The 26,647-nt window shown below is 39.2% G+C and overlaps 2 protein-coding genes across 10 annotated transcripts in view; both read left to right on the top strand.

The window, feature by feature from the left end:
* Positions 1-26,647, top strand: part of Atat (alpha-tubulin acetylase) — a 179,644-nt gene that overhangs the window by 141,051 nt on the left and 11,946 nt on the right. For 8 of the 9 annotated variants that reach the window (XM_073987422.1, XM_073987418.1, XM_073987417.1 and 5 more), the window contains 2 exons: positions 6,620-6,782; positions 18,543-18,589. In XM_073987422.1, the coding sequence (XP_073843523.1) occupies positions 6,620-6,782; positions 18,543-18,589 (210 nt within the window). Of the gene's footprint in view, positions 1-6,619; positions 6,783-18,542; positions 19,546-20,040; positions 20,448-26,647 lie in introns of those variants that run through there. The other variant, XR_012412952.1, reaches the window with a different exon arrangement.
* LOC141404114 (uncharacterized) lies at positions 8,714-13,339 on the top strand. Its single transcript, XM_073987426.1, has 7 exons — positions 8,714-9,012; positions 9,081-9,140; positions 9,458-9,526; positions 9,584-9,655; positions 12,454-12,525; positions 12,587-12,739; positions 12,822-13,339. The coding sequence occupies exons 1-7, from the start codon at positions 8,902-8,904 to the stop codon at positions 13,176-13,178; spliced, it is 894 nt and encodes a 297-aa protein (XP_073843527.1). The 5' UTR covers positions 8,714-8,901; the 3' UTR covers positions 13,179-13,339.

Raw genomic sequence — 26,647 nt, 5'->3', positions numbered from 1 at the left:
GTTACAATAGTTGATGTGCGTGTTAATACTTGTGGTGTAATACAATGACTGTGCTGTCTGAATGACTGAAAGAGACTGACTGAGTGAGAAAGAGTATAGCATGAGGGTAGCAAGTGTGTGTGTGTGTATGTATAATAACAATGATGCCTAGTTTCTGATTGTTTACAGTAGAACCCTAACATCTCCCTTTTTGAGACTTCTCGGGGGTCCGGGATACTGGCTGTACAGGGTTTCTTCGAGAAGTGATGCGTTGTGGGTGCATAACCGGTGATGATGGTGGAGTTGTGAAATCTTCTTCCATTGGTGGACTAATGTTGAAGTCTTCTAGTAGGATTTGAAGAGGAAGATTATCATTTTGCTCTGCAGGTACATTTTCATCGGTTTCTCTTGGTCTGAGTTGATCTGCGTGAGATCTCACAAGAATTTGTCTCTTATCCACTTGAATGAGAGTGTTGTAGGTAACATTTCCCACTTTGTTGATAATTTCACCTGGAACCCAGTAGCTTTTATTACCTTTGAAGTGTTTAGCGTAGACAAGATCTCCAGTGATGAAATTTCGTTGTTTTGTACCATGTTTCCGGTTGTATTGTTTCTCTATTTGAATGTTTCTCTCTCTGCTCGCTGGTGGAGGCTTTGTTATGAAATGGAAAACTGTTCTCATTTTTCGACCTAGGAATGATTCCGCTGGAGAGAGTTCATTAGGTGAGTTTTTGTTCGGTGTTGAACGATACACTTCTAAGAATGTTTGTAGTGCATTAGATGCCGTCTCCTTTCCCTCTGATTTTTTTAAAGATCGTTTGAGAGTATCGACGAATCTTTCTGCTTGACCATTGGAACTTGGGTGATATCGAACTGTTCGTGTGTGTTTGATTCCTCGTTGAGAACACCAATTTTCAAAATCCGCTGAGGAAAATTGTGTTCCATTGTCGGATACGATTTGTTCAGGATTTCCAAACTGTGAACAATAAGTTGTTAGTAACCTTAATGTTGCTGCGGTCGTGGTTGATGAAGTTTCATATATGACGGGATATTTGGAATATGAATCCACTATTACGAGGTAGTAAATGCTTTTTACAGGACCTGCGTGATCTATGTGAACACGTTCGAGAACGCGTGTTGTTGTGGGCCAAGGACAAAGGTTGGTTTTGATGGGACTTTTTGCTGCGAGTTGGCAATTGTTGCATTTCTTGACGTAAGTCTCTATGTCCTTGTCTATGTTTGGCCAATATACGTAGCTGCGTGCGATAGATTTGCTTCTTTCTGTTCCTATGTGTCCGCGATGCAGTTGTTTGAGAATTTGTTTTCTGTAGCATTCGGGTACTATTATGCGCGTATTGAACATAAGACAATCATCTGTTATTGATATTGAATCTTGCCTGTTGAAATATGGAAGAATTGAAGAATCTATGCTGTTTTTGTTTTCTGGCCAGCCGTTGTATACGTAGTTTGAAACTGTTTGTAAGGTTGAATCCTTTTTGGTTGCATTCTGTATCATTTTGAAGCTAACTGGCAGTGTTGATACGGCGTCTGTGATGTCATACCTTATGTCGTTTTCTAGGTTGATTGAAGCTATGATGTACTCGTCTGATGGTTTTTCATGTGCGCTTATCAATCTTGACAGAACGTCTGCATGTCCAAAATCCTTTGTATTGGTATACTTTATATCGAAATCGTAGGTGAGAAGGATGAGAGCCCAACGTTGTAACCTGTTCGCGGTGTAGACCGGAATACCTTTTTTGGAACCAAATATGGTGAGCAATGGCTTATGGTCGGTATGTAGGGTGATTTTTCTTCCGAAAATCATTTTGTGGAAACGTTGTACGGCGAAAACTAGTGCTAGTCCTTCTTTTTCGATTTGACTGTAATTTCGCTCCGTTGGAGTAAGTGATCTTGAGACGTGATGAATGGCTTTGACACTGTTGTCTGGGTAAGTATGGTATATTACCGCTCCGATGCCATGTGATGATGCGTCCGCTGCAATGTGAATTGGCAATGCTGGATTGTAATGAGTTAGTAGTAAATCCGATGTTAGAATGCGTTTGAATTCGTTGAGAGATTGTTGACATTCTTTGGTCCAAATGAATTTGTGATCTTTTTTTAAGAGATCATCTAGTGGTTTTCGGATGTTTCTCATGTTGTAGACATACTTTCCATAGTGGTTTATGGAGCCTAGTAAAGATCGTACTTCTGAAATGTTTTCAGGGACCTTCAGGTTCTGTATTGCAAGAATTTTATCTGGATCAGGTCGTATGCCATTTTTATCTATGATTTGACCTAGATACTTGATTGATGGTTTGAAAAATTGACATTTTTCGAATTTGAGTTTGAACCCGTAATCTTGAATTTTCTGTAATAACAAATTAAGATTAGTTTTGTGATCGTGAAGAGATCTACTTGCCAAGACTATGTCGTCTATGTACGCTCGTGCTCCTTGGATGCCTGTGCATAGCTCATCCATGATTCGCTGGAAGGATCCTGGTGCTGATTTTATACCTGGAGTGAGGCGATTAAATCTGTATAACCCTTTGTGAGTATTAATAGTTAGCAAGTCTTTGCTTTGATCGTCGACTTCTACTTGTAGATATGCGTCAGAGAGATCCAAATGACTAAATATCATACAATCGTGACAATCTGAGAGAATTTCTTCAGGAGTGGGCAGAGGATACTGATTTGGTTCAATTGAATTGTTGAGACCCGTGGAATAGTCTGCACAAATTCTAATTTTTCCGTTCCTTCTACTCACGACTATTGGCGCTGCAAATTTTGAAGAATTGACTGGTGTGATGATATTTGCTTTTTCAAGTCTATCTAGCTCTGTTTCTATTTCTGTTCTCACGGCATATGGTACTGGGCGTTTTGCAATGAATGTTTCTTTTGCGTCTGGAAGAAGTTTAATATGCACTTTGGTTTTTGTACAAAGGCCAAGACTGCTGTTGTCGAAAACAGGTTTGAACTTGCTTCTCAGGTTTGATATGTATTCATCGTTTGATATTTGGCGACACCAAGCTGAAATTGGTTTGTCCCAAAGGTTAAAACTTTGTATCCAGTCGATACCCATTATGTTTAAGTTATCGATTTCCGTGACGTAACATTGTAGAGTTAGCGTTTTGTCTGATACCGTTATGTTGCATTGACACTTTCCGATTAGGCTGATGCTGTTGGAATTCACGTCTGTTGCAGTATCATTTGTTTTGTGTACGTGAGGCTTACCTATGTATTCCCATGTTGATCGTGATATGATTGAAATATCAGATGCTGTGTCGATTTGTAATTTGACTTGTTTCTTGTTTATCTCCACGGTGGTATATTTTCGCAATTGTTGAAATTGGAGTTGCTTCGATGAGAATACAGCGTTGGCGTTGTATTTTGTTTTGTCCGACTTGACTGCAGTTTTGTCTGTAGTGGACTTGCCTCGTTTTGCGCTTTTGCAAAAGTTATCCTTGTGACCTGTCTGCTGACACTTTGAACATTTATGATTTTTAAATGGACAGTATTTTGAGTAATGCATGTCTCCGCATAACCAGCAGGGCGTTTTAGGAATTTTATGGGAATGCTTGTTGTTGTTCTTGGCGAATTTCTTGACTGCGCATATTGATTGCGATTGATGCTCGATCAATGTATTGTCTGTTTTCAAATCCATGAGTCGTTGAGTTTCATCTACAAGCGTGTCTAGAGTTGTGGAGTCCTTTGCTTCGTCTAGCAATTTGAGTAAACGTAAGCGAATGTCGTTGTCTTTGCTTGATTGTAAACCCAAGACATAGATTAGACACTTGAATTGATCCACTTGCATTTCATTTAGCTTGAAGAGTTCGCACTGTAAGTTAACTCTACCGGCGTATTCCTTATAGTCTTCTCCTTCAAGTTTTTTCATTTGCAAACACTTGTAGCGTTGAGACACTTGAGTTTCTACCTTACCAAATAGTTTGTTAAGTTTCGCCAGGGTGTCTTTGAGACTCATTTCTGTTGGATTCTTTGGAAGAACGTAGTTCCTGAATCTTTCGTGAACACTGTTTGACATCTTTCTCCAGAGTAACGCAACTTTGTCATGATCGTCCAGAGATTGGGCTTCTTTTTCGAAGACATGTTGGTAGCGATTGTACCACGCTTGAAAAATTAATCCGCTTTCCGGTTCATAAACGAAGTCTGTCATGGAATGTGAAAGAGATTCCATTAATGCTGCTTTTGAAGTGCTGGGACTCGTAGCATCTTTGGTGTTTCCAGTACTCTGTGCTTGAAGTAGATTTGTTAATTGTTGCAGTAACTGCGTTTGAAGATTCATAGCCGCTTGCTGTTCAGCTAGTAATTTCACAATGTTCTCGCTTGACATTTTATGTGCAGTTGATTTTTGCGTAGATGAATTGAAATTAAAGAATTTATTTCTTTATTCACCGTCCTCGTCGCCAGTTGTTGTACTCTTACGTTTGAGTAAAAGATTTAGTTGTGCTTTTATGTTGTAAATAAAAGACTTATTGATAAATTAACAAACTTAAGCAAGATTTATTCTGTTTAATTCTGGAAACTGAAATACGTTACAATAGTTGATGTGCGTGTTAATACTTGTGGTGTAATACAATGACTGTGCTGTCTGAATGACTGAAAGAGACTGACTGAGTGAGAAAGAGTATAGCATGAGGGTAGCAAGTGTGTGTGTGTATGTATAATAACAATGATGCCTAGTTTCTGATTGTTTACAGTAGAACCCTAACAACTGACAACAGGCGCGTAGTAACAAACGTTTAATATTATTTCTTTCAATTCCTCTTCAAATAACTAAAACCTGACTTCGCATTCTTCTCTTCATGCTATTAAATTGCCATTTTGCAATTAGTCATAGAAAATTTTACTATTCCTTAACCTTACGGTCATTTGAACAATGCATGTGAAAAGAGAGGAAATATTACAAGACATTTGACGAAAGTAAATAAAATCTAATAACCAGCATGCATGAACATGAGAGGCGAAATCTAAAATTCATTTTAGGTCTAATAATCAAGATGTTGTACATGCAAACTTGATATTATTTTACTTGTTTTTCCGCAACATTTTTCAAAATCGTACATTTTTTGGATTATTCTTGATAAACATTTACATATGTTGAAAATAAAGGAAAATGTAAAAAGGGGGTGCAATCAAATCTCAACTGACATAAATAGAAGAAAATCTTTTTTTACCTTATATTAAACTAATGTTTGGGAGATTTAAAAAAAGAATAGATATAATAGTACGTTTATATATAACCGGATTTAACAAACCCACTGGGTTTTAAATGTCAATTCCATTACATATACGTCAAACAAATCCTGATAATGAAGGTTAACCCCCCAAAAAGCTCTAATATAAACAGCATATTACTTCTCACGGTGCTCTTGAAACAATTTTAAATGGAAGGTGCTTACACCTGGGATGTTTTTGCGGATTCTGAAACTACAATGTTTATAGATGAGAAAAATTAAAAAACAAAAAAAATCGCCGGAGCGCTTTTTAAATTAATCGCGATTTAGGTTGACATTTTTAAGGGTTTTTTAGGTTTTCACAATTTTGCATCGAAACCGCAAGTCCTATCAAAATGGGACTAAAGAAAATGTTGTAGCTATGAAAATTCTCTACAAGATCAACCATTATGGTATTTTCGTAGTTTTTACCATTTTTGAGATATAGAAGTTCAAATTGGAACAATACACTGACTGTATCTCTCCCTTATAAAACAATGTCATGAAGGGTGCGCCTTAACTAACTTTTGATGAAAACCGCTTACACAGGGAAACATTTTTGTGAATTCTGAAATAGCAGTGTTCATAGATGAGAAAAATCCAAAAACTAGAAAAAATCGCTGGAGGGATTTTTAAATAAATCGCGGTCAAAATTCACATTTTTAGGTTTTCACGATTTTGCTTGGAAACCGCAAGTCCAATCGAAATGGAGCTAAAGAAAATGTTGTAGCAGTGAAAATTCTCTAGAGGGTTGGCGTTTATCATTTGTTCCCAGCCTGTACCATTTTTGAGATAAAGAAGCTCAATTTACATTTTTAGGTTTTTTTGTTAGGATTTCGCGATTAATTAATTTAAAAAGCGCTGCGGCGATTTTTTTTGTTTTTTGATTTTTTTCATCTATAAACATTGTAGTTTCAGAATCCGCAAAAACTTCTGAGGTGTAAGCACCTTCCATTTAAAATTGTTTCAAGAGCACCGTGTTCTATTTTTTTAAGTTTAACAGCCTGTTTCTGTATTTCGAAGCGAAAATGTGTGGGAATGAAAAACGCCCAAACTTTAGTTTTTGAAATATTTTTACCTTTGCTTTTGCTTCAAAACAAAATACAAACTTGAAATACACACGAATTTGGTAGTATTCGTTTTCTTATCGACATACAGAAACAGGCTGTTAATAATTGTCCATTTTTTTTTCATTTCACGTGACCTCATTCCTAATATTAAAAAAATTAATAAATTGTCCCTACTGTTAATAAATAATAGTATAAACCTTTGTTTAATATGTTTTATTTTCTTTGCATTTATTTCATGTAAAACAAAAAATAACAACAACTTCATCATACTTGTAATCATCATTTATAATGTGGTAACTAATCAACAAAAACACAACCAAAAATTTAAATATCCTAAAGTCCTAACACACAACTCTTTGGTGCTACTTATCTGGGTGAAGAGAATAACAAGAAACGTATGCAACGCAATCTAGAGGCTACACCTAATTTGGCATCACAAATAACACAAATATCGCCAGTCGGACGTTATGGTGCAAGGAGACCAACATGCAGCATGGCCGAGGTATTTATTCATTTATTCTAATTCTTATTTGTATATATTATATTAACACAATGTTATTAAATCGCTTGTTTTAAAGTCCATTCCTAATTATATATTTTGGTTTTTTGGCAGCACTTGTATTTCTGTACTTAACAAATATTTCTTAGGAGTAATAATTAGTGCAAAGTTCATCCTTCGGTTTCAGACATCATTGAAATTTCTAGATAATTATCATCCTATTAGGGTCCGGACGGAAATCGCTTCAAAATCGACAGAAACTTGTGATCAGTAGAATAAATGACGGTAGTTATGAAACTCCAGGATTTTTATGATTTTCGGATAAAATTCTTCATAACTCTGAACCACATTCTAAAGGAAAATTAAAATTCTCCCACTGATTTCTGTTCGTATTCTTTACAAAAGTCTGGTAGACTCTCTAGTAGACTTTTGATAAAATCAGAAGCAGTGTCGTCGAATGGAATGTTTCTTGATTATTCACGACAAATAAGTTATCCAATATACGGCATCGGATATTCGTAACATTTTTATACCCTCAGCATTTATGCTAACGAGGGTATATACACTTTCATACGGGCAAAATGTGCCTCATCGAAATAATGGTTTTAGACCCCAAGTATGTTTGGACGAAATGTGTTTCCGACAATTTGGAGTCGATTGAGCAATGTCCGTCCGTTTGTCTGGCTGGCTGGAGCGCACGATAACACTCGAACGGATAAACCGATTCGGTTAAAATTTTGGCTTTCGTAATATTTTGCCCAAACTTAGTTTAAATTCGAAGACGGGCTATATCGGTCCACTCCTTCCGGTACCTCCCCCACAAAAGGTCGAAAATGTTCGGAAAATTTGTGCGCACGATAACTCTTGCAGGGAGCAACCGATTTGGTCCATACTTTGCCCATCGTAAAACGTGTACCACACTTAGATAATGTTTCAATATAGACTTAATCGGCCCACTCCTTAGGGTACATCCCACACAAAATTTCGGAAAAGTTCAGTTTAGGGCCATCTCTCGAGTCGCTCTGATTTTTGTTTTAGCAACTTGTATTCACTGCCCTCCATACGACGGTACAAGTTTCATTAGGAGCTAGTCCATACTTCCTGAGAAAATAGCCTGAAAGTTGCAAAAAACCCCTATGACACCGTGTGAGGTGGTTGGAGCGCAAGATAACAAAATTTGGCCTAAGTTATATTTTGTCCAAACATAGTTTAAGTTTGAAGATAAACCATATCGGTCCACTCCTTCAGGTACCTCCCCCACAAAAGTTCAAAAATGTTCGGAAAATTTGTTCATATAGTAACTCTTGAAGGGAGTGGCCGAATTGGTCCATACTTTACACATCCTAATATATTTACCAGATATCAGGTTCGAATATGGACTATATTTGTCCACTCCATCCGGTACCTCCCACACAAAATTTCGGATAAGTTTACTTTAAGACCTGCTATCGAATCACTTTGCTTTTTGTTGAAGCAACTTGCATTCGCTGCCTCAATTACGATGGTAAACGTTTTTCAGGGGTAAGTCCACACTTCTTGAGCAACCATCCCGAAGGGTGTAAAAACCCCCTATGGCACCATATGTTGTGGCTGTAGATCCACTTCCATAACGGTCAATGTCGATCCATTCCTTTTAGTATTTCCTCCGCAAAACTTTTGATCTTTAATCCTAATCAACATTTTTGTCGGTTCAAACGACCAAAATTTTTAAACCGCCCTAATACATACGTATTTTGCGGAAAAAAATATTTCAATATACAGAGGCTGAGGGTATATCTCTGTCGGCAAATACTGATACTTTTTTACTTGTTTGTACAAAAATAGTTGTATTCTTGCGGTTTGTAGGTTTGCGAAGTGATGACTAATTATTTTCACAGCTTCGTGTTTTACATTGAATTATTGTATGTACCTTGAAATTTTCTATATATGTAGTTATTGTTTTGAATTGAGTTATCTTTCACAACAAATTTATTGAATGAAAATTTATAAATATTTTCCATAATATTTATTGGGTGAAAAATATTTTCTGTGATTGTACGAAGTTATCAAAGCGCGAGTGATAAAAAAGAAGTTTCAAGATTTTTAAGATAATTTGGAGTTGAATTGTATAAAAAATTTGACAATGGATCCAAAACGTCGTAATCAAACTCCAAGTACATCTAGCATTACACATCATCCAAGAAGTGCAGAACATCAACGTGTTGGTGTTACAAAGAGTAAAACAAAAGTTGGGGTAAATATAGAAAAATTCAATTCATGAAAAAATCTTTAAAAGATTTATGTTTATAATTTATGTAAAAGAAAAAACCCAGTGAAGTTAGCCTGACACCCAGTCAAATTGCTGAACAGGAAAAAATTGTGGTAAGTACAAATGCATTGTTAAATCTTTCAATAAATGCAATGCAGTCTTTTAAATTGATAATTCCATTGAATTAATTCCAAGTGACGGAAAAATCTGACATTTTTATCTTTTTGTTCTGATTACAAAAATTTTCCAAGTAGCCAGCCTTCAAACAAGAGCATTTTCTGAACTTCAGAGGCGCATATCTCGAAAAGTATAGTACATATCAGGACAGAACAATTTATCTGTTGTAAAAGTTTCATATTTTTCCGCCAGCTGGGAGTGTATTCAATCAAGTCCTACAGATTATCTGATAATCTAATTGCTTTTTTTGCAGGGACGCAAGAATCCTTTGGATGCCCTCAGTAAGGTTAATGTTCGACAAACAACGATAGAACGCCGATCGGTAAAAAACACTCGCTTAAAAACGTCTTACTTGACAATAATATTTATGAATTTCCAGGGTCTACAAGAAGTGGATGAAGAATATCTAAAACAAAATATTTTTCGAAAGGCACAACTTCAGCGCAATTCGGTATTTACTCAGTTTTCACTCTAAATTTATAGATATTAGGACTCAATCTAGGCAAAAATTAAAAAAGGCTTGGGCACAATGTTCCGTTGAGTGCCGCGTTTCAGCAACAACGTTAAAAAATTGGAAATGACACCAAGTTTTCTTTTGAAGTTTTCGTGTGGTTGTTGTTTTTAACCGATTGTACCGATGCCTTTAGATGTTTTTACATGTTATTTCTGTAATCATATCCCTAACGTTGAGCATTCTGAAAGTCAACACAGTTCTAAACTGCAAAAGTCCAACAATACTGACATGACCTTAGGTATTTCGTTAGTCCCAGGTACCGATGCATATTTCTGGCAATTCCTCTGGCACTTCTAAATCGTGTGTTGATACAAAACAAGATGTCAGACTACACCCTTTTTACATGTAATTCGAAACATTTCAGTTGTAATTCGTAAGATTTCATTTGTAATTCCATTATTCTATTTGTAATTCGTAACATATTATTTGTAATTCGAATTACAATTAAAATAGTACGAATTACAAATAGAATAATTCGAATAAAAAATAGAGTAATTTGAATTTCAAATTGAATAATTGAAATTACAAATGGAATTATTGGAATTACAAATAGAATAATTCGAATTACAAATGGAATAATTCGAATTACAATAGAAATGTTTCGAATTGAAAATGGAATTCTCGAATTACAAATAAAATGTTACGAATTACAAATGGAATTCTCGAATTACAACCAAAATAATTCGAATTACATCTAAAAAAGGTGTAGTAAAAATCGAATACTTTTTGGTGAATACATTCCGCTCGCAGATCGGGTTCATTGACTCGCCGCTGGACAATACGACCAGGTTAATAAACTGCAAGAATCCCCCATTGACAATGCTCAAAGCAGAGATTGGAACTGTTTAGAATCGACTATAACTTTAGACAAGCATTGTGATCCACTAATAATGGAAGTAACAGAAGAATAGGGTTCAAATTGCTGAGTTTAAAATCATGGATGGAATTCCTAAATTTTGTCCAACTAAATAAGCCTTCGGCAAACTCGAGCACGTGTGCACTATTTTTTTTAATTGTATAAGACTTTTGTAATTCTTTATCGGTCGCTTTTAATTTAAATAGACCAGATAACATATGTTATGTTATAAAGATCTCAATAACACCTCCTTCTCAAGCAAACTGTTCGGCTTTTCCTATCTGAACGACGTAGTTTAATCAAACATTAGAAATACAGATGCCATAGTTTCTGAAAGCTTACCAATCACCGCTTCAGAAAACCGGCCGACAATTCTGGCACTCTCGACTTTTCGGGCGACATCATTGCTACAGTCTCTCGCTACATACCTGCTGGGCGAATACCCAAAATAAGGTCAAATTTCATAACAAAGGCGGCGGGAGCGTAAACATAAAATCATATAGAATTTTATTTATGTTTACCGATATTTGATATTTGCGGAACTGTGGAACCAATACCATTCCCGTAATACACAGATATCATAGGAGTCGTTGTGTGTGATCATGACCCATCATTGATGACACTTGTGAAAGGTTAAACTTCTAATTTTTAGTCGATTCGTTACACCATTCTTCCGTGCCAGGAATGTGTATATGTTTATGATACCTTCTCCGGCCATATGTGTACAACGGATGCAAGAATGCCACTGAATAAGAAGGTCGAAAATTCCGGCCACTAAATAAGAAGGTCAACAATTCCGGCCACTAATTATTCTAAGATCCTCCAAATCCGATTCTAAAAGAATGTTTAGGTCGTACACCATTCACACAGCTCTTACAAGCTAAAGAGGCAGGATCAATGTCTTACGTCGTAACAACTTATAGTAATCAGTGCTACCTCAAGAGACCCCAGTGATTTAATGACATGAGGGCACGAAGATTCTTCCCGTACATCAGCAGTAACTGCTTGCATAATGCAGTAGAAGTCATCTTAATCATCACATGGTGAGTAGGACCACCATTCAGCGTATCAAAAGGAAAGTGATCCAATTTTACTTGGGGAACCACTAGATCAACAATCTATTTAAACGTAGTAGTTGTGGCTGAATTAAGTTCTGAATCACGCAGTCGTCACAATATCCATGCAAAAATCTGCTTAAAATACGCTACATGTCTGCACGACACAACTACTCAGTTAAACCGGGATAATTACATTCAGTAGCGTGGGTTCACAGCTCATGAAAGGAGCCACAAGTTTGAACCATAAATTTCCTTAACAGCAAATTGTGTTATAGTCTAGGAGGTCCGAAGGACAAATTCTCAAGAAATGTAGTCAAAGAGAGCTGAGAGATGATTTTTTATAGCCAGAGTCTCCAAACCGTTTTAATGGCCGCTTTGAATGCTGAAGCAAGGTGGTCATTGTGCCTATCTAAAAGGGTGCCATATTCTAAGAATAACATAATGTAAAAATATCAAATGAAGTACGGTTCGACAGACACACAACGAATTTAGGCTTCCTTCTGGTCTTAAACTCTAATTTCATGTAAAATATAGCTGACCAAAATTTGTCCATGTCATGAATTCGAAATATAAATTTCGAGTCTATTGGTACATTAGAAAGGACCATATCAGTCAGCAGGGCATTATCAGGGTATTTCGAACAATAGTTACTGAAATTATTATTGCGGAGCATCAGCAGGAAGAATCCGTTTTGTTTAAAATTTGTTATACTATGGGGGCTCTCCTTGAGTTGGCATATTTTCAAACTGTTGTGTTCTCCTCGTGGTGAAAGACTTAAAAGTATGATACTAAAGATCCTAATTTACTTATTCAATATCTAGGGTTTAAATGAAGCAAATAAGAGCCAACAGCAAAATGTAACCCCAGTCCATGCAGCTGGACAGCCTTCGATTGTGAGTATTGCTATGAATACAATTCATATGCCGTATATTAAATCGGTTCTGAAATACTTAGCATCAAAACGACAATCATGCCTTAAATGTCAATCCCAATCAAGCTCATATGCAACAGCAACAATTTCAACAAGTTCCACCACATCAGCAGCAACAACATCAACAAATAAATCAACAATCTGTGGCCTTAGAAAATCAAGGCAATATCAGTCAAGTAAGTGAATATAAATATTATCTCACACAATATTTATATGTATCTATTTTATTTCTCTTTTTTATGAAATAACCAAAAAAAGTCAACACTACAAGGAAGTCAACAACATCAGCAACAAATACCATTAACACAGCAACAACAGCCCCAGATAGTTGTAAATGCTCATCACAACCATCAGCAGCAGCACCCTCACCAACAGCAGCAACATCAACAACTCTCAACACATCATCAGCAAACAGTGTCGCCACCTTTAAATGTTTCATCTATGCCTGAACCTGAGATGTGCACCACTTGTCCTAATTGCCAGACAACCATATACCTAGTGCCAGCCCAAACCCCCGGGCAAAATATGCAGACAACTTTTGAAGCATCATCATCTGTGGTGACGGCACCAAATGCACAATCAGAGCCAACAGCAGCATCAAGAGGAACAATTTAAAAATTCCTGCAGAGGATGACAACATTATTAAATTCAACATGTATTTCTCGAAATTGTTAATGCATTATATACATATATATTTTTTTATTATTGTTTTAAAAAATTTTGAAGTTCTTGTTTATTTTTCAAGGATTTTTAATAAATTCGCTTACAAATACATATATTTTAAATAATTCTTCTCTCTCCCTATCTAGTCCTAAAGACAAATTTGTCACATAAATTTATTGACAGATACATAGAAAATTATCCTATAATCTAAAAACAAACATTTAAAAGAAATATAACAGTTATGCGAATACTTATGGCACCGTGCCATCAATTTGTCAGTATCTCCTCTAAACTAAAGTTGTTAAATTTTGCATTGAATAGATAATTCTATTGTAAAACACTTAAGAACAAAACAAAAAGACTCCTTTATATTGGCCCAAAGCCAGTGTCTTACTTAAACCCCAGTAGTTCAAAATAGCTTTTACTTTTAATATTTATACATAAGTAGGTATATGTATGTATGTATGTATGTACATACCCAGCAAACCAAATGTCGGATGTCCGACATATCGGAACAATTTCGGAAGCAAAATCGTTCAGATTTCGTATCGATTTCTATACGATTTTTCGTAGGGGAATTCGTTCAGATTTCGTTCCGATTTCGGAGAAAATGTCGGAAGTAAATTTCCCTTCGAATTTGCTAATGTTTTTCTTCCGATTTCGTTGCGAATTCTGACCGAAATCGATCCGATTTCGCTCCGACATTTCGTTCCGAAATTATGTCAACCACTTCATACAACTTTCGTTAAGATAACGTTACGATTTCGGATCAGATATCGGACGTAACGTCCGAAATTTGTTCCGATTTCGTTACGATATCGGTACGATTGGTTTGCTGGGTATATTAGTAGAATACTAACCTAAATATAGACACATGTATGAACAATATAAGTTTCATTTTCCATACAATAACTAAGCGTGTCACATAACGATTTGTATTGTAAACTAAATGTACTTGTGTAGGTCTTTCTTCAGCCCTTGCTCCTTATTAGACTGCGAGTGGGTTATTGCAAATTTACGAAAGCAATTTTTATAATTTTTACCGCTTTTGGAAAGAGTTTGTAGTCACATGAGTAGCTATTCTGCTTATATAGAGCCATTCTGAAAGAAAGGCGCTTCCATAGATCCTTTCTGAAAAGGGTGCTTCTAAACACCCTTTCTAAAAGGGGGCTTCTAAAGACCCTTTCGAAAAGAAAGGGTGCTTCTAAAGACCATTTCGAAAAGAAAGGGTGCTTCTAACGCCCCTTTCTATAAGAATGGGTGCTTCTAAAGACCCTTTCGAAAAGAAAGGTTGCTTCTAAAGACCCTTTCGAAAAGAAAGGGTGCTTCTAAAGACCCTTTCGAAAAGAAAGGTTGCTTCTAACTTCCCTTTTCGAAAGAAAGGGTGCTTCTAACTTCCCCTTTCGAAAGAAAAGGTGCTTCTAAAGACCCTTTCCAAAAGAAAAGGTGCTTCTAAAGACCCTTTCTAAAATAAAGGGTGCTCCTAAATACCCTTTCTAAAAGAAAGGGAGCTTCTACAGACCTTTTCGAAAAGAAAGGGTGCTTCTAACGTCCCTTTCTAAAAGAAAGGGTGCTTCTAAAGACACTTTGTAAAAGAAAGGGTGCTTCTAAAGACACTTTGTAAAAGAAAGGGTGCTTCTAAAGACACTTTGTAAAAGAAAGGGTGCCTCTAAAGACTCTTTGTAAAAGAAAGGATGCTTCTAAAGATTCTTCATGGAAGAAAGGGTGCTTCTAAAAACCCTTTCGAAAGTAAAGGGTGTTTCCAAAGACCCTTTAGAAAGTAAAGGGTGTTTCCGAAGACCCTTTTGAAAGTAAAGGGTGTTTCCAAAGACCCTTTCGAAAGTAAAGGGTGCTTCCAAAGACCCTTTCGAAAAGAAAGGGTGCTTCCAAAGACCCCTTCGAAAAGAAAGGGTGCTTCTATAGACCCTTTCGAAAAGAAAGGGTGCTTCAAAAGACCCATTCGAAAAGAAAGGAAGCTTCTAATGACCCTTTCTAAAATAAATGGTGCTTCTAAAGACCCCTTCGAAAAGAAAGGGTGCTTCTAAACACCCTTTCTAAAAGGAAGGATGCTTCTAAACACCCTTTCTAAAAGGAAGGATGCTTCTAAACACCCTTTCTAAAAGGAAGGATGCTTCTAAACACCCTTTCTAAAAGGAAGGATGCTTCTAAACACCCTTTCTAAAAGGAAAGATGCTTCCAAACACCTTTTCGAAAAGAAAGGTTGCTTCTAAACACCCTTTCTAAAAGGAAAGATGCTTCCAAACACCTTTTCGAAAAGAAAGGTCGCTTCTAAACACCCTTTCGAAAAGAAGGATTGCTTTTAACGTCCCTTTCTTAAAGAATGGGTGCTTCTAAAGACCCTTTAGAAAAGAAAGGGTGCTTCTAAAGACCTTTTCGAAAAGAAATGGTGCTTCTAAAACCCACTCGAAAGAAAAGGGTGCTTCTAAAGACCCATTCGAAAAGAAATGGTGCTTCTAAAGACCCATTCGGAAAGAAATGGTGCTTCTAAAGACCCATTCGAAAAGAAAGGGTGAATTGTGAGCAACGGAAAGTGAATTGTGAGCAACGGATAAGACACTCTCGAACGCCGGAAAGAGGGAAGATAGCACCTCAGTGGCGTTTTGTGACGTTACATTAACTGGCCCGAAGAGGTGCGCAAGTTATTTCAATCGACAGTTTGTCGAGTGACAGGGCGAAGAGAAGAGTACTATGTCGCATCAGATCTCTTCCTGCCGAAGATGAACTACCACAGTTTAAACTGGATGATGTTGCGAATGCCACTAGGAACGCTAAATCAGCCAAAGCCTTGGACCCTGATGGAATCTCCATGGTAATGCTGAAACTGAAAGCTCACTAAAGTTCTCAACTTGTCGTTAGCCAGCCTCATTGTTCCCGAAGTCAGGAAAATGGCCAGGGTGGTTCCGCTACTGAAGCCAGGCAATGATACCAGCAAAAGTGAATCGTACAGGCCGATTTCGCATTCCTCGCCAGTAGCAAAGACTCTTGAGGCCTTAGTCCTCCCCAGCGTCAGAAATAGCTATCTAGTTGCCGATCATCAGCATAAATTCCGTAAGCAGCACAGCACGACATCAGCGCTGCACACCATCTCCACATATATTTGTCGAGGACTCAACCAGGATAGGCCGTGGATCAACAGGCATATCAGACAGGTCTGAATAGCCTTCACCCGGACGCAGTTGCTAAGCCCATATGCAAATACAGTGTGACAAACCAGATTAGTTTTCGGGATATTGCAGTCACCTAAATTACTGGCTCTTGACATATCGAAGGCTGTGTTTGAAGAATTCGTTTGTAGAATTCAGAAATAAGAAATCAAAGACCTGTAGTGCGATTCTCTAACACATTTTTTGAGTTACCGACAAAAATCGGTAAAATTAAAATGCTGATAATTTCGGTAATTAAAGATATTTTTCGGTAAGTTAGCGACGAATAAAAAGTAGTTATAAAGTTCTAATGATAGCAAGAGTGTTGTCAACTTTTATTTGAACTTTTCATTCATAATTTTGCGTTTTAATGTTAACGATTTTTATCGGTAACTCAAAAAATGTGTTAGAGAATCGCACTACTGAAGAGTGAATGAGAGTACATGGAGAATACATATGTATTTTTTCCAAGAAATTCATTTTGATATAGCGTCCTATGGTAACTCCCAATTTTCGATATTTTCAAGGTTATAGTAATGTAGCACACCGAAACAGCTGAAATTTGATATTAGTCTTCGCTATGGGTATAAAACAGACATGACCAAAAAGAGAACGGTGAAAATGTGAATGTATTCAAAATATTGACAACTTATAACAGTGTGTTAGTAACTTTGTATTCACGCAAGCTACAAAACAATAACAAATCAAAACATTTGTTCTCTTTTGTACGCTCTTTCTGTGCATTCGGGTCGTGTGCGTGTAAATTGCCGAATAACTTCGGCACCGCCGTGCCAAAGAAGAACACATTTGGTATAAAACAGTCCAACAGAGCATTGTCGGTATAGATACACGAAATTTCATTGTTTTTTTCACACTTTCGGACCGAAATGTGGATACAAAAGTTTTATTTGGAAAATTGTTAATACAGCGCAATGTTTTGGTTGGGACACCCTGGAAACCAATTATTCCATACTGCTTCATTACAACTCGTGGTAGAGGGTATATAAAGTTAGGCCCGGCCGAACTAAACTCGTTTTTTACTTGTTACTATTAGGTTTGTCCTTGTACTTTCTCAGCAAATATTACTCAGTAACTTCTTTTTAGAGAGTAAAGCATTTTATACTCTTTCAAAGAAAAAAATTAAAAAAGTAAAAAGACAACATTCAGTAAAAATTTTCAATTTGATTAATATTGACGTTTATGGTATTTGAATATTTTAAACTTTTGACAACTGCTAAAGCTACAAAATGTTACTGAACAAAATTCCTTCAGTAAAAATTATAAGTTCTCAGTAATAAAAATTTCAAAACGAGTCTCTCAATTCATTCTCTTTTACTGAACATTTGTGTAAAAAACAACATTCAGTAATAATTTGTAATAATTATTACAAATTATCGAGTACGCAGACACACTTATTATGTGAACTACCGACAAAACTTTCCCAACTAACCTCGTATGGATCTTAAAAACACTTTAAGAAAATCGCTTCCACCACACATTCGCTGGCCACTTTATTGTTCTTGTATCTATTGTCTTGCTTTTTTTAATGTCAGGCTAGTCAATGGGGGATTTAGTAGGACAAACGAATAACAACAAAAACTTGGCACATTGTTACAAATATTAAAAGGATAAATACAGCAGGAAGCCTATTGTGATAGTTGGCATGTAGTCTGAAGTGTTTTGTTTCCATACCCTTTCGGCTGATACCAAGAAAGAAAAATGTAAGGCAAATATTTGTTATGCACCACCGCTGGCTGTCATAGAAAAGAAACAAAAACTAAACAATTAGACCAAATGTCTGTTGAAAAGACTCAATTTCTTGTAAGGAGGACAAGTCCAATTTTTGAATGGATATTCAAATGCATGCATGCATATATGCACACAGCTATCAGTATTGTCACACATTGACAACATTGTTTATTCTTTGCAGTGGTTGTCGGTAATGAAGCCTGTTTGTTGTTGGCTTGTTCTCTGCTGCTGCAGCTGCCACAACTCACTATTTGAAATGAATGAAAGTGAAATTTTAAAAATGTCTTCTACATTTTCCTCAGCTAATCCCGCAATCTGCTTTTAGTCAAACGGCATATTCTATTCGATATAGTCACACATTCTATTAAAGTGTCTTCATTTATTTTTTTATTTGTTCTTCCAGATAATTCACAGTGGTACGACACCAACTAAGGGCGCTGAATCAGGAAGGTAAGTTACATTTATTCCAAAAATATCAATGTATATTTAAATCTTAATCATTAAACGTTTTTGATGCCTTAATCATTTCATCATTGCATTGCATTTTACATAGAAACATTGAAATACTCGACATTATATTGTATAAATTTATTAGCCTCTTTGTGCATTTGCTTCTTTTTTATTTTATTTATTTATTTTTTTTTTTTTGCAAAATATTTTACTTTGAAAGTCATATTGTTATTTATAATTTTATGGCCATTCTAAAATTTTATTTTTTTTTTTTTTAATTCTAATATTTCCATATGTGCATACACATTTTTATGCTTATCTTTGTACAACGGGATGCTGGGGTTCATACTAGAGTTGTATAGGTCATGAACGAACTAGTTCAATTGAACGATTCATTGAATAGAGCGTATGAACTAGATCAGTCGATATAGTTCATTATAGTTCAATAGTTCACTGAACTATAATCAGTCGGTGACCGTACGATCAACGAACGATTCACAATCTAGTTCAACATGTCGTTCACATATGCATAAAGTTACGCCGTCGTCAGTGTTAAGTGATGCCTTCGTAATGTGATGAGTTTGTTTATGTTTTGGATCAAGGTACAATGAATAGCTGTTCGAAAGTGAAGAGTTCTTCAAAAACACAACAAATTCCACATATTCCCCTATTGAATGTGCCTTGTTCTGGGACTCAATTCTGTTTCTATGAAAATGTGAAATGAAAACTTTTATAAAGGAAAAACTGTCAAATGAAAATTATTATAAAGAAAATATTTTCATTTAAATTTTTCATAGAACAAGAATCCAGCCCCTGGATAGAAAAAAAAAATAAAAAGAAACACAAACGCACAAAGCTTTTTCGCATTGACAGTTTCTACACACACACAACAGAACATTTTTGCTGTTTTTTGTTTCTATTTGGTGTATGTATGCGTTTGATTGAACGATTAGTCTGTGTTTAGACCAGGCCTGCTCAAGGTGCGCACCTGAGCTGTCGGTGTGTGTCAATTTTCTCACACACACAATTTAAAAAGAGAGCTTTTGTTTTTGTTTTGAATATTTTCAAAATTAAAAATCAGTCTCTATTGAACATTCAATGAGGAAGGTTCTGTTTTCGAATTTGTCTATGAATTTATATGTGTACACTGAAAAAATGAATGAAGATACTGAATACGAATTTTTATTTGCCTAAAATTTTTACGGCAAATTAGAGTGTTTGGTTTGTCAACGCACTTTGGTTTGTCACGAACTTGATTTGCAACAAATTATAACATCAACAGTCACATTTGGTCAAAATAAAATAATTATTCTACTCTATATTTTGAAATATAAAATAAAAAAAAACTGTTACGATATTTCTCACAGTATACAGAGAGACAAAGGAAAATTGAAATTTGTGTATTTCAAAACCAACACAATTACAAAATGTGTTTGTATGTGTCTGAGCAGGCCTGGTTTAGACACACAAAATACTCGGGAAAGTAAATTGAGTTTTTTGGGAGAGAGCGGAGAGGAAATAGCTCCTCAATACTCTTTCCTACCCCCTATTGCCAAAAACTGAATTTACTTTCCCGAGAAATTTGTATGTCTAAACACGGACTTATGATCCGAATGAATGAACTGGATAGTGAACTATGAACTAGATTACTGAACTAGTTCAGTTAAAAGAGATGAACTATTGAACTAGATCTTTCAAATGAACTAGATTGTACAACTCTAGTTCATACCAGCCCATCGACATTTTGATTTTTTCCCCTTGATTGAACCGTGTCCAGAATCGTTTTCAAACGAGTCTGACTTCCATAATCGTCATAAAGAATGTATTCGCTTACACAAAAATCCGCTTTACAAAAAAATGTGTTAAGGCCTCGACACATAAGAAGCATGGCATTCTTGCTTAAGTCATATCTGATAAAAGACTAAAGACCAAGTTCGACCTAACAAAACGACTTCAGAATCACATTTGAATTAGGTCGTCTTTAGTCATTTACCAGATATGACTTAACCAAGAATGCCTTGCTTCTTATGTGTCGTGGCCTTTACTTTCTTAGGTGAGCCGAAACTGAATTTGGCCACACCCTTCCCATTTAGGGTCTTGTTCATATTCCTTCCTTAGTGGGGAAAATATCATGAACTTATTCATAACCTGCTTTCTCCAACGTAATATCAATATTTTAACTACATATCGTCACTAGAAATGCCCGAAGCCGTAACCCACGTAGCCCATGCTTCGGATCCGAATATTAGAGCTCCAGGTTCATATGTGTGCGCGCCACATTTCCTGATTGCGATCGACCTTTGTTCAATAAGAATGTATCCCAATAAGAATTTATCCTGCAATATCCAGAGCGTAATTGAGCCAAAACTACTCTGGTTTGTCGTGGCATAATTCAGCCAAAACTGCTCTGGTTTGTTTTGGTAGCTGACGCGCGATAGATGGGGGATGTACTCCGAGGACTTCATATACACTATATTTTCTTATGGCCTTAGCAACTGTAACCGTGTGAATGCGATTCAGACCTGCCAGAGTTCGGGAACAATGAGGGTGGCTAGGGACAATTTGAGAACTTTAGTGAGATACTCCACTCCCGGCTCACCCAGCTGTTTCAGCATAACCATGGAGATTTCATCAGGGCCCAAGGCTTTGGATGATTTAGCGTTCCTGATGGCATTCGCAACATCATCCATTGTAAACCGTGGTGGTTCACCCTCGTCAGGAAGAGATCTGATGCGATGTAGTACTCTTCTCTTCGCTTTTTCACTACCGGTGTGCTCGACATACTGCCGATTGAAATAACTTGCGCGCTTCTTTGGGTCAGTCAACGTAACGTCGTCAAATGGGACTGAGGTCCTATCTTCCATCCTTCCAGGGTTCGAAGGTGACCACAATTCACTTACACCGGCTCCAATGTTGTAACTCTTCCGATGATTAAACCACTTGTTCCAATTATGCTCGCCGACCAGACTGTTAACTTCCATTGTCAGATCCCTGACTCGTATCACGCTCCTTTGCTAAACCCGTCGCTTCTGCTGGGAAGTTTGGTCTTACCTCGGGCATTCGATGATGATGTCTCTGATCCTTCTTTCCGCTACCCGAACATCGGAAGGATACGGTAGTTCTCTAAAGCGATGATTAGTGAACTCTCTGAAACTCGGCAAATCAGCTTTCCAATGATTGAAGAATGTGCAGCGTTCAGAGGTTATGAAATCGGGTGGTCTGCTAATAAAGACAATTATGGGAGATGGTTTGATCCAAGGTAAATTACGGGTGATGCCTGGCAAACTATGTATTTCTGGTAGGGGCGTCCTCATTGACCTAGCAAAACGTAAAGCTGTCAATTTGCCCTGGTCGTTTCCGAAGACCGAATGCCACATATCATGATGTGCATGAAAGTCCCCCAATCTCTGCAGTTGCACACCTGACTATCTGACAGTCTCAAGCGAGTTAGGTCTGTATTGAACAGACTGGTGCAATGGGAAAGCTAATCCCCCACCTCCACTTCTGGTACGATCCTTCCTTAGCACGTTGTAACCATCCCAATGCTTTAAGCTACAGTTGTTGTTGAACTTGGTTTCTTGCACCGCCGCGCCCTTGATATTCTTCCGACTCATGAAGTCCACTATTTCCTCGATCTTACCTCTGAGTCAATTGCAATTAAATTGCAAAAAGGATGCATTTTTGGGATAGGAAATGCTGCGTGTGCGGTTTCTGTCAGCCGACTCCACAATTCATTTTAGAAGTTTTAGAAGTATCTGTACACCTGGATGTCGTAAACCGAAATTTTACTTTTTAGAATGCTGCATGAATGCAGTAATCAGCATTGTCCCATGATTACCATGAGTCCACGGATCTTTGTAGTTAAACGAAATAAAGGTTTTGGACCCCAAAGAAATCCGACAAATTTGCCTGTCTGGTTGGTGAACACGAAAACCTATAAACGCATCAGACAATTTGGAGTCGATTTTGTGTCTGACTGGCCTGATTTGCACAATAGCTAGTGAATGGAGTAACCAATTTCATATCCGAGTACCTCCTACACACATAATTTCAAAAATTCTCGCAAGGTTGCAGTTTGCGGACATATCTCGATCGGTTTTTATTTTTGTCTTACAGCAGGTTGTCCTTTCGGCCCCTATTATGAACAAAACCTGTCGGCACAAACTTGGGAATTGAGCAACCGCTTTGTAACAGAGTGGATAGCGTTTACTCTGTATAACGAGTGGTTTTGTCTAAGGCTGAGGTAAGCACAGTCGTCTCCAGGGTCAACTCAAGGACCCACAAACCTTAAGTGATAACACGAGTTATATAAGTTTAATTCTTTATTTAACTCTTGGGTGTTAATGTAATGAATAGTACGTTAGTGGAATTTTCAGATTTGGTTGGATATTTAGATGTATTTCAGATAGCTATATGATTATATATATGTATATATAATTGGACAAATCTGGTGGAAGATCGGACCCTCGGTTCCTCTGCTTTGGTATACGGGTGCGCTGGCGAGTCACACGGGGCTGTTGACTAGCCTGGTTCTGGTTTAATACGAGATGATAGCTGGTTACGAGCGCTGAATGGCAAGCGAGTAGCTGGCTACGAGCGTTGATGCGTTGCTGAGCGGTGAGCTGGATGCGAGCAACGAGATGGCTACGAGCGAGTAGCTAGATACAAGCGTTGACTGGTGAGCGAGCAGCGGGCCACGAGCGTTAACTGGTGGGCGAGTAGCTGGCCGCAAGCGTTGACGGTGATGAGCGGTAAATTGGGCAAGCAGCGGGCTACGAGCGTTGACTGGAGGGCGAGTAGCTGGCCGCAAGCGTTGACGGTGAATTGGGCGAGCAGCGGGCTACGAGCGTTGACTGAAGGGCGAGTAGCTGGCCGCAAGCGTTGACGGTGAGGAGCGGTGAATTGGGCAAGCAGCGGGCTACGAGCGTTGACTAATGGGCGAGTAGCTGGCCGCAAGCGTTGACGGTGATGAACGGTGAATTTGGCAAGCAGCGGGCTACGAGCGTTGACTGGAGGGCGAGTAGCTGGCCGCAAGCGTTGACGGTGAATTGTGCGAGCAGCGGGCTACGAGCGTTGACTGGTGGGCGAGTAGCTGGCCGCAAGCGTTGACGGTGATGAGCGGTGAATCGGGCGAGCAGCGGGCTACGAGCGTTGACTGGTGGGCGAGTAGCTGGCCGCAAGCGTTGACGGTGATGAGCGGTGCATTGGGCGAGCAGCGGGCTACGAGCGTTTACTGGTGGGCGAGTAGCTGGCCGCAAGCGTTGACGGTGATGAACGGTGAATTGGGCAAGCAGCGGGCTACGAGCGTTGACTGGAGGGCGAGTAGCTGGCCGCAAGCGTTGACGGTGAATTGGGCGAGCAGCGGGCTACGAGCGTTGACTGGTGGGCGAGTAGCTGACCGCAAGCGTTGACGGTGATGAGCGGTGAATCGGGCGAGCAGCGGGCTACGAGCGTTGACTGGTGGGCGAGTAGCTGGCCGCAAGCGTTGACGGTGATGAGCGGTGCATTGGGCGAGCAGCGGGCTACGAGCGTTTACTGCTGGGCGAGTTGCTGGCCGCAAGCGTTGACGGTGATGAGCGGTGCATTGGGCGAGCAGCGGGCTACGAGCGTTTACTGGTGGGCGAGTAGCTGGCCGCAAGCGTTGACGGTGATGAACGGTGAATTGGGCAAGCAGCGGCCTACGAGCGTTGACTGGAGGGCGAGTAGCTGGCCGCAAGCGTTGACGGTGAATTGGGCGAGCAGCGGGCTACGAGCGTTGACTGGTGGGCGAGTAGCTGGCCGCAAGCGTTGACGGTGATGAGCGGTGAATCGGGCGAGCAGCGGGCTACGAGCGTTGACTGGTGGGCGAGTAGCTGGCCGCAAGCGTTGACGGTGATGAGCGGTGCATTGGGCGAGCAGCGGGCTACGAGCGTTTACTGGTGGGCGAGTAGCTGGCCGCAAGCGTTGACGGTGATGAGCGGTGAATTGGGCAAGCAGCGGGCTACGAGCGTTGACTGGTGGGCGAGTAGCTGGCCGCAAGCGTTGACGGTGATAAGCGGTGAATTGGGCGAGCAGCGGGCTACGAGCGTTGGCTGGTGGGCGAGTAGCTGGCCGCAAGCGTTGACGGTGATAAGCGGTGAATTGGGCGAGCAGAGGGCTATGAGCGTTGACGGGTGATCAAGTGGCTGGCCGCAAGCGTGTAGCGGCGTACGGGCGCTGAGCAAGTAGCTGGCTACGGACGTCAACCGATTCGGAGCAGACTGCGAGCGTTTAGCTATGTCCAGGCGCTGAGCGGGTTGCAAACGTGTAGCGGAGTACGGGCGTTGAGCGGGTATCTGGCTACGGGCTTCGCTGATTCGGAGCGGTGAGCGGACTGCGAGCGTGCAGCTGAGGGGCATCCAAGCGTGTAGCTGCGTACGGGCGTTGAGCGAGTAGCTGGCTATGGCGTGGACGGCAGGCTGATCACAAGCGTTGGGCGACCGGCTAATCACGAGCGAATGGCTCGCTCTAAGTGTTGGGCGGCAGGCTGGCAACGAGCGGGTGAGCTGGCAAAGAGCAGGGGAGCTGCCTACGGTTATGGAGCTGGCAAAGAGCAGGGGAGCTGGCAAAGAGCGGGTGAGCTGGCAAAGAGCAGGGGAGCTGGCAAAGAGCAGGTAGCTGGCTACGGTTATGGAGCTGGCAAAGAGCAGGGGAGCTGGCAAAGAGCAGGTGAGCTGGCTAAGAGCAGGGGAGCTGGCAAAGAGCAGGGGAGCTGGCAAAGAGCAGGTAGCTGGCTATAAATAGCTGGCCACGGTTATTATGGAGCTGGCTAAGAGCAGGGGAGCTGGCAAAGAGCAGGTAGCTGGCTATAAATAGCTGGCCACGGTTATTATGGAGCTGGCTAAGAGCAGGGGAGCTGGCAAAGAGCAGGTAGCTGGCTATAAATAGCTGGCCACGGTTATTATGGAGCTGGCTAAGAGCAGGGGAGCTGGCAAAGAGCAGGTAGCTGGCTATAATTAGCTGGCCACGGTTGTTATAGAGCTGGCAAGAGCAAGGGAGCTGGCAACGAGCAGGTGACTGGCTACACAATTAGCTGGCCACAGTAGCTGGCTATGAATAGCTGGCTACGGGGTCGGATGACTTAAGATCACTAACAGGCAACTGGGATTGCGGACAAGCCACACATCACTATGCTTGTTTCACGGTAAAGTCTCTCGACCACCCTCTATGATGGAAAACTGAACATCTTATATATATGCGGTTACAGAGTGAATGAGAAGTACATGTGCCGCGAGATGTCAATAAACACACCAGAATCAATATTGCCATTAGGGCTGTAGTACGAATGGTGGTGTTAAATTACAATTCGTTGTTAAGCCAAGTGATGTGTGGTGTGTGTTGTTGCCTTTGACTCAAACGTATGCTAGGGTGGGCAGTGTTGACAAATGAATAAATGCCTATGCTTGTTGTTGTCAGTACGAGTGGGGAATATTGTGTGTGGTTTTGTGTGTAGTACCACGAACGAATTGAATATTAGGATGGGTAGTGGCGATGGAAATAAAACCACTATTGGTTTTATTTCGTAATTACTATTGTAAATCACTATTGATATTACTGTTATTATATTATATTATACTGGTAACATTTTATTATATTATTATATTTTATTGGTATTATTAGATTATACGGGTAACATTTTATTATATTATTTTGTAAATGTTATGTTAATATTGTATGATATTGTTATTATATGATATTATATATTGATAAGAAGGAGTTGTTGCTGGTTTTAGTAAAAAAAATTAAAGCGGGCGTATAGGTAGATAGATCGTTTGTAACGGTTACGTCACATCTGTTACAAATTTTTGATTTAGATGTTTAACTTTGAACTTTTGGACCACGAAGATCTCTGCTTGCTTGCCTTAGTGGAGAAACTTGTCCACTAGATTAACTGACGGCGAGGGCACCTAAGCATATACTGCATCGACAACATCTTGTTGTTCTGATGCACCGGTAAAATCTTCACCTCCTTATGTAGGTTACATGAAGAGGCAGTCCTCACGGCGGCATTCTGGCAGGTTTGAATATTCTGGATTCCAT

Source organism: Musca autumnalis, unplaced genomic scaffold, assembly GCF_047663935.1.
Source record: "Musca autumnalis isolate F117 unplaced genomic scaffold, ASM4766393v1 scaffold_4, whole genome shotgun sequence".
Classification (NCBI taxonomy): Eukaryota; Metazoa; Arthropoda; class Insecta; order Diptera; family Muscidae; genus Musca; species Musca autumnalis.
The sequence above is the reverse complement of the archived record's forward strand: the minus strand, read 5'-3'. Positions and strand labels throughout refer to the sequence as shown.